Source organism: Pseudopodoces humilis, chromosome 20 (assembly GCF_049639895.1).
Source record: "Pseudopodoces humilis isolate 2021_Gansu_Grassland_sample_001 chromosome 20, ASM4963989v1, whole genome shotgun sequence".
NCBI lineage: Eukaryota > Metazoa > Chordata > Aves > Passeriformes > Paridae > Pseudopodoces > Pseudopodoces humilis.
The window spans coordinates 2,008,000-2,020,223 of NC_142219.1; the positions used below are offsets into that span (position 1 = coordinate 2,008,000).

A 12,224-nucleotide genomic window follows, 5' to 3' on the forward strand; every position below is an offset into this window, starting at 1 on the left:
AGTAGATAGGATCATAATTTAATTTAGCCCAGCATTATACAGTCAATACTAATTCAATTTGAGTCCATCTTACAACAGCTGCATCGGATAAGAGGGACCGAGCTGTCTCGTCTCCTGGATGATGTTACCATGAGCCAACAGTATTGTTATGCCCCTTTGGGGACATGTGGCTAACCCCCTGACCTTCCACACTTTCCCTTATCAAGAAAAAATATATAGAAATTGGATATGCCTCTTATTTGATGAGAATTTCTGTTATTCTAAGGAAAGCAATATCCAAGTCAAACAGCTCAGCTAAGAGGGAAAATATTGATTTAACATTTTTTCTCCCCGTCCTTGCCCTCTCCGCTGCCCAGACCTGCTCCACGGATAAGGGGGCATTGAGCCTTTGAAAATCCCATAGGCAGGAGAGAGGGTTTGGCTTCATGGAGCTTGTAATCCCAAGGGCAGGAGGGAGGAAGGGAGGGAGGCCAGCACTGAGCACAAAGACATTGCCCTGGCTCTCAGGGCTCTGCTTTTTTGCCCTTTCCCACCTGGCAAAGATGCCCACTGTGGATCTCCCAAAGGCACTGGGGGTTATTCCTGATCCCAGCCAGCACCCACAGTCCCACCCCTGTGCCTGGGGGAGCTGGGCTGCTGTCAAGAGTGCTGTGACAGAGAGTCTTGTCATGGCTGCCACGGCAGGTCCTCCCAGCCACTAACCTGCACATGCTGCTCTCTGTACTGAAGAGCTTCTTTGTTTTTCTCCAGATGTGGGGCAGCCTGGGACAGAGATTTTCAACATGCCAGCGATTACCGGAGCAGGTAACTCCCCACGTACCTGTACCTCCTTTCCCACAGGGCTTACGGCTATGGAGAGCAGGAGGCTCACTAGATTTAATCATCTTCTTTGTTCTGTTTTCCCTTAAAACCGAGTGTAACAGTTTCTGGGAGGCAGAAGCCTCAGGACACACAGTAACTCCCTGCTGTTGGGTTGGAGAAAGGGCAGTGTAATTCCTTGGAAAGCCTGGCAGAGTTGAGAAGAGGTTAAAGGTCAAGGAAGGGTTGACCATCTGATGCCAGATTTCTGTTAAATTCTGTTGAATGCCATCAGAGGGTTAAACCATCTTAGCAAGATGGACCTCACACCTGGAGAGAGCACCCTGCTCTTGGTGGGACCTTTTGGTCACCTGTGGGTGGGTGGGAGGGCAGTGGTGGAGTGAGAGGGTGGGCAGTGGGGTGTCTGTCGCTGTGGGCTGGGCAGGATGCAGGAGCCAGTTGCAAAAGCAAACTGGGGCAAGAGCAGCACCCTGTGCTGGGCAAAGTGGCAATGTTGAGGACCAAAAGGGAGATGAGGGGTGCTGGGGCAGGAGGAGGTGTTTCCTGGGAGCTGGAGGAGTGCTCAGGCCCATGACCAGCCCAAGGGGGAATGACAGCGGGAAGCTGGCTCGATGTTGCCTCCTGCAACATGTCCAGGTGGGCTCACGAATAGAGTGAATCCCCACTGAGGAATACTAATTGCTAATTAATTGATTAAGGATTAATGCTCTCCTACAGCAGGAATGCCTTCAGGTTGTTAGTTTTAAGTAGGAGAACAGCAGATTTCCCACAGCCAAGGGCAGGAGACGTGTGAGAAGGGGTTTGGTGCCATGGGAGGGCGGTGGCATAGGACTGCTTGCTAGGGAAATGAGTTTGGGAGAAGTGAGCTGGCATCAGCTGCTGGGGTGAGCAGGTGCAGCCAGGTAGGATCTGAGGGGCCCTGGCAAACAAGATTCGAGGGTGAGTTTTGGCTAGAGGGGACCAGCAAAGACCCTGCCTGTTTTTACAGCAAGACAAATGTTCAAGCCAGGTTTACGGGAACCTGGGGTCCGTCCCTTTCCATGCAGAGGGGCAGGGATCCCAGAAGGAACACCCCAGGATGGGCTCAGCTGGGGGGGCCTGGCAGTTTCATGTCTGTATTTTGCCCTTGCTTGTTCCCTGTACCTGCCACCCTGGGAATGACGGTGGCGTGGCTGAGCCTCTTGTCCCTGTGCGGTGCTGCTCCATAACTGCATGGCTTGAGACTCACAACCACGCGGACACTTTGCCTCTGCATCCTGTCCCGCAGCCTCGGCTCAGCCCGGGGGCGCTGGGCCCCGTGGGAACCCGGCCTGGGGACAAACGGGGGCGGGGGCAGCGGGCAGGGGGCTTGCAGAGAGCGCGAGGAGGGACAGCAGGACGGAGGGACAGCAGGACGCTCCCCTCTCCCGATGTAGCCCGACCCCCCAGCCCTGGGGGCTGCCTGCATCCTGTCACCCCAGGGCCAAATCCAGGCATGTCTTTATCATCAAGTGTCCTTGTGGGGTACTCCTTCTTCATTCCCTGATTTCCTTTATGGGAAACCGCCCCGGCTTCCAAATTCCTGGCACACTGATTTTTGCTGTGTGTGCATATGAACCCCACATCCAAAAGACTTTCCTCCTGCCCCCATGCCGAGCCTGGCTGGCTTGGGAGCACAGCCCCTGCTCCTTGGAGATGCTGCCTGGGGCTCAGTGACAAACCCTTGTCCCCAGCCCCTGGCCCCGGGGAACCTTCCCAAAACCCAGATCCCAGAGCGAGTCCCATCCGTCCCCCCGCCGAGCCCCGGGGCGGGATGGAGCGGGAGGAGGAGGAGGACGGGTGCATCGCAGCGCTTTAAAGAACAAGATGACAAAGTTTGTTGCTTTGCGAGAATGTGCTGACTGTTTGTTTCTTCCCTTCTCCCTTGTCTCCTTTCTCCCCCTTTCCCCATCCCCCCCATCTTTCTTCTCATTTGGCTCCCCCCCATCTCCCGTCCCCTCTCTCCTCCCTCTCCCGTATCTCCCAGGGCTAATCAGTTGTAGGAGCCAGTCGGTCCAAGAGAATTCCAGTACCAACATGGGGTTGGAGGCAATAATTAGGAAAGCCCTAATGGGTAAATATGACGAGCAGTGGGAAGAGCGCTCACCTCTCAGTGCCAATGCTTTTAACTCTCTGAATGCCAGTGCAAGCCTGCCCGCTGCTATGCCCATAACTCCTGCTGATGGACGAAACGAGGACGTGCGCTCCTTGCCAGGTCTGCAGCCCTCTCCACCTTCACTCTCTCTGTGTTATTAATTTTCAGCCCTTTTAGCTCCCCATTTACAGGGGGATTTATTCCTCCCCTCCCCATTTTTGTTCATTTTGGTTTTCTTTTCTCCCCTCCCTCCCCCAGCTTTGAGCTTTGTGGATCTGCTGATTAATCCTGTTTGATGTTAATTTAATAGTCTCCAAATGTGCTGTTGCTTTCTCTAAACTACTGACTTGCTCCTTTCCCTATTTGTTGGTTTTTAATATCTCCTTTTCCTATATTTTTTTTTACACAATGGAGAAGTTTATGGGGGTGGAAAACCCCCTCACCCAAAAAATCAAAGGCATAGACTTAAATAGCCAGCCCCAACCGTCTGTAAACCCCCAGTGGGATCGCTGCTGCCAAAACAGGGGAAGGTGCTGAGAAGGGCTGGTGTGGAGGACCCAGGGCAGGGTGGCATTTCCCTCCCCACTCCAGTTTCTAGGGTTGTCCAGGCAGAATCCAGCCTGGGATGGGAGGATGGGATCTGGGAGCACCTGGAGCGAGAGGGAGATTGTAAAGGAGCTGGGGGATGATAGGAGAGCTGGGGGTGAGCTGCCCCATGGGCCCTGCTGGGGCTTGTAGAGGCCCATGGCAGGGTCTCCTCAGCTTTGGGGAGACGTGAGCAGAGATGAGAGGGTAGTTGCACAAATCCCCAGTTAAGAAAGTGGGGGAGGAGTGGGACCAGGAATGGATGGGAGAAGCATTTGTCCCCCACACACAAGAGCAGAGTGCCTCATGCAAGTGCCCTGCACAGAGCATGACACCACTGCCAGGGATCACCCTCGGGAATCCAGGCACAGAGCCCCTGGCTCAGGAGTAGATCCTGGGTGCACACATGCACCTTCCTCCAGGTCAGCTCACACCCCTCAGGGTCACCTAACACCAGGCACTCTAAAGCTTTTTGCAGAAAAGCTTTTCTGGCTCCTGCATGAAACCAGCAGCTTCTTCCAGCCGTGCCTCCCCATGCCTGTGGAGGCTGCCTGCTGCTGGGCAGGCAGGGTGGGATACAGAGCCCATCCATCCCTCCCCCTTGGGGAGCTCCCCCTGGTTTATCCGGGCTCACCTGCCCGACAGAGAGGCTCTTCTGGCTTTTAAAAACTGGCTAAACATCCCCAGGGGTTCTGTTATAAGGAGGGCTGAAATACCATCCTGGCCCTGTAGACCGTGAGCAGGGGGAGTGTGGCTGCTGGGGGTCGCTGCCAGCTGCCCGTGTATGTGGCGCAGCACAGGGAGCTGATGGGCTGAGCCACGAGCCTGCTCGGGAGCAGATCCTGCAGAGAAATGGCCAAAGCCACACAGCCTCTGCGGCCTCAGGTCCCTCCACGGGACATTCGGTGGCATCAGCCCACAAAGTGGAGCAGCCTGGGGTGGGCAGAACCCTCCTCCAGCCGCTGCGTCCCACCCATCCCATGGCCAGGGCGAGCTTTGCTCCTGCCACGGGCCGTTGTTGCAAAGCTCCTCAAAGGGAAGCGCTCCGCAGCCCCTCCCCGTCCCCGAGTCCTGTCACCACGAGCCGGGTGACGAGCGGGTGCCTCTCTTTGCAGGAGGAGGGGGGAAGCCAAAGATCGCTGCCAGACCCAACAGCCGCAAGGCCAAGTCCCCGGCGCCCGGTCTGTCGGCGGGCGAGCGGCCGCCCTCCGTCTCCTCGGTGCACTCGGAGGGGGACTGCAACCGCAGGACTCCCCTCACCAACCGCGTCTGGGAGGACAGGCCATCGTCTGCAGGTAGGGCTCGATGTCCCCAAGTGCCCCCCTGGCAGGGGGAGCGGGGGAACAGGCACGGTGCTGACTCTGCCTCCTCCTCCCGCGCAGGTTCGACGCCGTTCCCCTACAACCCGCTCACCATGCGGCTCCCCAGCGGGGTGGTGACGGCAGCCCCCAGCGCCCCGCTGCCGCAGGGCACCCCCGGCAGCCAGCACCACGCCTGGGACGAGGAGCCCAAGCCCCTGCTCTGCTCCCAGTACGAAACCCTTTCGGACAGTGAATGAGAGGAGCCAGGGGCAGGGAGACGGCGACCAAACCCGGGGCACGGGGAAGCGAGCGGGACACCCGGGGCGAGCGCCCACCACCCCGGCCTCGCCGGCTCTCACGAGCGAAGATGCAGGAGCAGAGCTATTTCATTTTTCCCTTTTCCTTATTTTTTTTTTCCCCCCTTCCCTCCCAACCAGCCAGTTTGGTGGGGATGATGGGTTTGGGGTTGGTTCGTTTGGTTTTTTTCCTTTTAAATTTTGTTCGGGTTATTTTTTTTTTTCTTTCTCAACATCTGGAAATTTCTGCATCCTCTTCGGTCTGATAAAGAAAAGAAAAAGCCTTAACGAGACAAAACCCAAGGAACCCATCTTCGATCTTGGCAGCCGTGCTGGGCGGCGAGCCCCGCGCTCCAGAGGGACCGTGAGCGGCCGTGTGTCCGTCCCGGGGCCGCTCGGACGCTCCGCTCTGCCGGCACCGTCCCGCGGGATGTTCCTGCGGAGCTGGCAGCGAGCGGTGGGATGCTCCCCCGGACCCGGCCATGGGGATGTGCCTCAGAATTGCAAAACCTTGAGCGGGTTAAAGAAAAGATTAAAGAAAAAAAACAAAAAACAAAAAAAAAACCAAAAAAAAACCAACAAAACCACAAAAAAACGGTTGAGAAGTGAAACAGGACAGAACGCCCCGGGTCGGTTCCCTGGCTGATCCGAGGGCTCGGTGCCCGGCATTGCCGTGTCACAAGACGTATCAGCCCCGCGACGACACGCTTCAAACGTGGCTGGGAGGAGAGGGAAGGGGAGGGAGTGAAAAGCTGTTTCTTAAAAAAAAACAAAAAACAAAAAAACCCCACAAAAAATCCTGGTCCCTTGGATGGAAGCAATCCCGGGTCGCTCGGAGCGGGCAGGGACGTCCCTGGGCTGGCTCACGCGCTGCCCACCGAGGGGCTCGGTTGCTTTAAGTGCATTGTTTTCTGAATGGTGAGAAAAGGCAATTGTAAATTGTATTGGTCTACAGGGTATATTTTTGATACCTTCAGTGAATTATGTCAATATTTTACGCAAGGAAGGACTTAAACAAAACACAGTATTACATGCTGTAAAAGAGGTTCTGTTCTTACGTGCAGGCTTTGATGCATTTGTCCATTGTATGGAAGGGTTTGAAAAAAAAAAAAGGTAACAATGATCCATCAGAGTTATCTGGGAGTCAGGAGAATGTATGTACTTAGTTTAAAAAAAAACAAAAAAACCAAACAAAAATCTTGCCATGGTTGCAGGGCCCCCCGTTACACACACCTTTGCCGGTTGTAGACGTTGATTCTCCAGAGCCCTCCAAGCTGGCCAGGGCAGGGGCAGAGTGGGCAGGAGGCCAGCGTGGCAGGGAGTTCACAGGAAACTTTAAAAAAAAAAAAAAAAAAAAAAAAGGAAAAAAAGTTTAAAAAAAGTTTTTATTGTATTTTTGTGATACACACGAATGCTCTACTTTACATTATTTTTTTCATTCCATGATGTTGGCTCATATCTGCAGTTACATGGTTAAAGAACAAAAATATTAGACTTTTTTTCATTCACTTCTGCTTTCTCGCTCTGGGGGGAAAACAAATGGCAAAAAAAAAAAAAGAAAAAAAAGAAAAAAAAATAAAATGTATTAAATGCTTTGCATTCTATACGCTAGAGGAGCCCCAGCCCGGCCCAGCCCCACAGCCTCCAGCAGCCCCATGGGCTCAGGCGCCGTCACCTTCCCCACGGATCTTTCTTTTCCCCCTGCAACGTTCCCAGGTTGATTCTGATTTCAAAGCAAGAGAATGATGGTGTTTGTTGTTTGTTTGGGGTTTGTTTTTTTGGATTTTTTTTTTTTTCCTGTTGGGTTTTATTTTTTGTTTTGGTTTTTTTTTTACAATGTACAGGTTTTTAAATGTTCATCGATGTTTGTGTCTTTTCTGTTGTGCTTTTTTTTTTTGGTTTCTTGTTTGTTTTTTTTTTTTTAAGAAAAAAATCCGAGACAATGCACAAGCGATGTGGAAAGTCTTTGCGTTCCCAGGTTATTGCTGCTGGTGTCTCCGTGGCTCTGAGCTGTACAAACTCACAGAGCTGATGTCTGGGCAAAACGCTATTAAAATGTTGCAGATTTTGCTGGGAAAAAAAAAAAGAATGATCCAAATCTGACCCATCTTCAAAGCCGCCTCCTTAGCTGATTCGGAAAAAATAGCAGAAAAATCCCCGAGCAGAACAAAGAATAAAGTTCCCACTTGGCACAGTAGCAATACTGTGTGCTGCTTGGTGTCTCCACATGTCCAGGAAGGCACTGGCACTGGTGGATGGTGGCTGCAGAGCTGGCAGAGCGGCACCGCAGAGCCTGCCCGTGACCCAGCGAGGGCCGAGACGTGGCCAGCGGGGCGAGAGAAGGGCGGTGGAGCTGCTGCTCTCCCCAGCACCAGGGATGGAGGCACCGAGGTGGCACTGGGGTCTCTCACCAGTGGCACCCCGTGCCAGCCCTGCAGCCGAGGGCTGGGACATCGGGAAGGGCCGCGGGCTCCGGCCGGAGCTGCAGGGCTGCCTTGTCTGTGCCAGCTGGGCAGGGTTTGGGTCACAGTGAGCCACGGGCAGCACCCAGAGCCCTGGCATGGACAGAGAAGAGCCTGGCCCACCCTTGAGTGCCAGTCCTGGAGCCGAGTTTCTCCTCTGCTCTCGCTTCCACTGCTTTCCATGTGTGCAAGGTGAGGGGCTGGGGCTGGCCAGGGGCCCAAAGCACAGCAGTGCCTGAGGCTGTGAGCGTGGCACAAGAGCTGTGAGGTATTGGTGAGGTTGTTTGAGCCCTCGTGGGGTTTGTGGCTCAGTGCTGCTGGATGGTTGGGCAGATGTTGCCCACCAGCTGCTGGGCAGGGCAGTGTGCAGGAGGGGACCGTGCTGTGGGCTGGGAGGACGTGGAGGTGCTGGGGTGACACTGGTGGCACCGAGATGCTGCAGGGCTCCAGCAGCATCACCCCCTGCTCAGTGGGATCCTTTGGCGTTGTTCCTGAACGGGGGAACATGACAACATTGCTGATGTTCCCAACTCTGTGCAGGAGCTCAGGCCCTGGCTGTGCCAGGTGTCCCCATCCCGCTTGCCCAAGGCTGGGGGAGCAGCCCAGGGATGCAGGAGACCAGCTGAGGCCAGGACAGGTGGGTTTTGCTCCAGTGGGATCCTGCTTTTGGGGGAGCCCCCCTTGTTGAGAGCTTAGCCCCACACTTGGCCACAGCACCGCTTGTTTTTGGCACTCTCTGTCTTGCTGTGTCTCCATAGCTGGGTGTCCCCATCCCCACCCAGCCCCTCCTGTCGCTGCCAGCAGCAGGGACAGGGATGGAGGGGCTCTGCAGAGAGAACTAGAGCAGCAGCAGCTCCTGCTGGCGAGCTCTGAGCCCCCTTGCTGTGGTGCAGGAGCAGAGCATCCTCCTGCTGCCGGTTAATTAATCTGTGTCAAATCAGTGCGGGCAGGAGGCCAGAGCGGCTTGGTGGGGATCCCACCCCGGAGCTGGGGGGCTGCAGGGGGATGGCCCCGCTTTACCTGCTCGGACGTGGAGCCAGGGGAGTGTGGTTTTGGGAAAGGAGGAGCTGCTGCTCTTGTAGGTTGTGGTGTTTCCCCCTCTGGCCCTCGTTCACCCCACCGAGGCATCCCCAAGCACCCCAAAATCTCACGGCAGGGTCTGAGAGCACCTCCTTGTGCTGTTGGTTGTGGTTGTGCAATCCAGGAGCAGCTCCCATTAAACTATTCCAAAACCCCGAGTTTAAACATGACATTTACCAACTTTGTAACTTGTACAAACGCAAACAAATCACTGGACAATTTGTCTCTTGAACTGTATCGGGAGGGGAAGATCTCTGTGTGTGTACCTAGCCTGTGCACAGCTGCTGTGGAGGGACTTGTACGACAGCCGGGGCTGTGCAGAGACCACCAGGTGTAAATAATTCCACAGCTTTGCTCCAGAGGGGAGGGGGTTCTGCTAAAGGTGACGGGTTTGTTCACTGTTACTGTGCTCGGCGTGCCCACTGGCGAGCGGTGGGGGACAGTGGGCGACCACTGCCGTGCTGGTTAAATAATAAAAAAAAGCAAACAAACCAACCCAACCCAACCCAAAACTTCTTTGGCAGCAGAAAGCAGCTCCTGCCTGTGGGTGTGTGTGAGGCTGGGCAGGAGGAGCTGCTCAGGGGGCAGCCGAGGCGGCTGCAGGCGAGGCCGTGGGGGGTTAAGGGGTCCCTGTGCTGGCACTGATGGGGTGTCTGAGGTGAAGTGGGCTGAGGGGACAAAGGGGTGGTGGCAGCAGGTGTTTTTCCACGTGTGAGGGCACAGTGAGCACCCCTAGACCCCTGTCTCATTGACCCAGGGCTTTAAGAAGTTTTGGGGGAGGTTAATAAGTGACTACCTAATTAAGAAGTGAAGCCTAATTAAGAAGCCCTGGGATCTATTTGTGGGTCTAAATTGCTTTACCTCCGACACCTGTGGGATTAACTTCAATCCTGTGGGATTAAGTTCAGCTGGGAGGCCCCAGGTCCTCCTCCCACACTGTTGCCATAGGCTGGGGGGCACTTCCCTCTGCTGGAGGGTGGGATTGAGGTGGGGAGTGATGAGTGAGGGTCACTGAGCCGAGAGGGTTGGCTGTGCATGAGGACCAATTGATGACTGTATGGAATTCAGTCCATTGAGTGGCTGTTAGGTGATTTGAGAGCCTTCTGCTGCATTTCCTGGGGCTCGGGAATGGATTTTACACAAATGATGTTCTCCTGGGCACAGCAATGAGCATTTCAGCTGGGGTGTATCACTGCCTTGAGCCAGCACTGCCTGACTGGTTTGTCTGCCCAGGGGATATCAAAAAGGTTTCTTTCTCCATGCTGCTGAGATTCACCCTGGATCATCCAGATTGCTGAGACACCCTCTGAAATACCTCCAGGTATGTACTGACCAAATCTGCCTCCTCCTGTCTCTATGTGCTCCTCCAGCAGCCAGCTGCCACGGTGATGAACTGGGCAGATACTGCTGGCTCTTAAAAATTAGCCTAAAGATCTCTTGAGACCAGTGATTTTGCTGAAAAACCTTTGTGGAAAGGCTTTTGCTACTCTGAAGGCAATTAGAGTAAGTTAATAACCAGTACAAACAGGAGCCAGGCTGTTCAACCTCTCACATCAGGGTTTAAATGCTGACAAGGGCTGACAGCCCGTCTCCCTGGTCAATAATTCACACTGATGCTGAAGAAAGAGAAGGTGGGAAAACTCTAAATTCAAGGTCAGCACTTAGTATTTAATGATGGCAAACTTTAGGTCTACTTGCAAAGCTCTTACATAAAGAGATGAAAATTAAATGAGACAAAAGCAGATGGCTTTGAAAACCAGCAATATAAAGATGTCAGCAATCCAAACTCACTTGTATTTTAAGTGGCAGGAGTTTTTGAGGGGAAAGGGAAGATAAAAGATGCCCCTGATACTACCTTTGCCCTGGACAGACAGAAAGTGCAGGAGCATTGTGACCTTCTGGTGATGAATTGGTGTTTAGTTGGGATTAGAGAGTATTTTTTTCTTTTGGAAAGAATTAAGAAGTTTTTTTGTTGGTTTTTTTTTTTTTTTCTTTTTAGCTAGGCCAGGTTGAGTGATGAGCAGGGAGAAAAGGGCACAAGGTGAAGGCTGTCCTTGTTGTGTACCCCAGGACACTGCACTGGGCACCAGCACGATGCACCTGGGGTACCCAGCGATGAGCAGGGCAAGATTCTTTTTTTACAAAGAGTACAAATCACACCAGAATACCACACACCTCTGTGCTGGCAGCACCCAGCCCTGTGTCCTCCCATGATGGTGGCCCACAGGCTTCACACAGCAGCCCCAGCAGAGCCTTTGGCCAGAGGCTGTTCCTGGGCTCTGTACAGCAGGAAGCATTTTGTACTCTCCTGACAATTGCAATCCAAATAGCCATTCATCAGTTCTTGTGATTTGCCATGAAATTATATATGCTCTGCGATAATGATGCAGAGGGCTAAAGAGCTGATCTTGGCAGGAGATGAGACAGGCTAGGCTGGCCAGTAACTTGGAAGGAAAATAGAGCAGCTTTTGGTGGGATGCCTGGCTCTTATCAGCCCTGGGACCCTGCAGGGTGTTGGGCAAAGGTGTCCAGGCTGGCTGAGCTCTGCCTGGTTTTTGTGTCATCTGGGGAGAATTGGGTTCATAAGGGACTTGGGAATGAGTGGCGCTATGTGCATATGTGAGTAACAGCTGAATTAATTGTCGGGTTTATTTATCCTCTCATTTTTTGGCCTCCTGCAATTACCAAAAAGGATTTGTCAGGACTCCAGGCAGTGGAGTGGTAATAAATCACTGGCCACCGACAGGAGGCTGGAGCAGTTGTATCTGGAGTGATCTGGGATTGGTGTTGGCGTTACTGAAGGGCAAGTGCTCAGAGGGGCTGGGGGCCTGCAGCGCAAGGAAACAAACCAACAGACCAGCCAACTTTGCAGAAATACTCCTGAAATGAAATCTAAGGATGTAGGGTTCTCCAGCTGTGGAGAAATCCCCTAACAGGGACGCAGGGGGGCCTGGGGAGGTGAAGCCTGGGCAGCCACCAGTGTATGGGACATTGCCAGACCCTGCTGGGCCGCAGGTCCCTTCCCCTGGTGGCACCAGGGTGACCAAAGCCACCCCTGTGAAATTCACAGCATCTGCCTGCATGCCCTGAAGTGGAAATCTGCCGAAACAGAGTTGAAAGGTGAAATCCTTGTGCTGCAAACACAGCACTTTTTGGGTCCTGCTTTCTGGTGCAGGAGGGTGTCTGGATCCCACCCAGGAGGGACTGCATTCATCCCAGCTGCACACACAGCTGACAGGTGAGGCTTTCCTCTTGCTGGCCCTTGTAAAAGGAGTGCAGGCAGAAAGGGCTGCCCGTGGTGCTCGGGAGGCCAGCCCAGGGATCAGTTCCACCACCAGCATCGTGGGGAGTGCATCGCTCACGCATCGCTCGAGGAGGCCGCTGTGTTTCCCTCGTTTGGAAATAATCCCAGTGTCCCTCTGTAAGTGCATGGAACCTGACGAAGCACAGGGTGTTGCAGGGGTGGTAAGCTCCATCTGGAGAGCTGTCTGCTTTGAAGTCAGATGCTGTTTTAAACTCTGCAGGGTACTTTTGCTTAGGAAAAGCAGCAGTTGCCAGTAAAGACTGA

At 53.8% G+C, this 12,224-nt stretch overlaps 1 protein-coding gene across 12 annotated transcripts in view; it reads left to right on the forward strand.

The window, feature by feature from the left end:
- The window catches only part of NCOR2 (nuclear receptor corepressor 2), a 227,114-nt gene extending 220,143 nt beyond the window's left edge, over positions 1-6,971 (forward strand). For 8 of the 12 annotated variants that reach the window (XM_014253798.2, XM_088064920.1, XM_088064919.1 and 5 more), the window contains exons 44-47: positions 751-804; positions 2,825-3,052; positions 4,633-4,812; positions 4,900-6,971. In XM_014253798.2, the coding sequence (XP_014109273.2) occupies positions 751-804; positions 2,825-3,052; positions 4,633-4,812; positions 4,900-5,075 (638 nt within the window). In that variant the 3' untranslated portion in view covers positions 5,076-6,971. The remainder of the gene's footprint in view (positions 1-750; positions 805-2,824; positions 3,053-4,632; positions 4,813-4,899) is intronic. The other 4 variants (XM_088064925.1, XM_088064927.1, XM_088064928.1 and 1 more) reach the window with 2 other exon arrangements.
- The last annotated feature ends 5,253 nt before the right edge of the window (positions 6,972-12,224 follow it).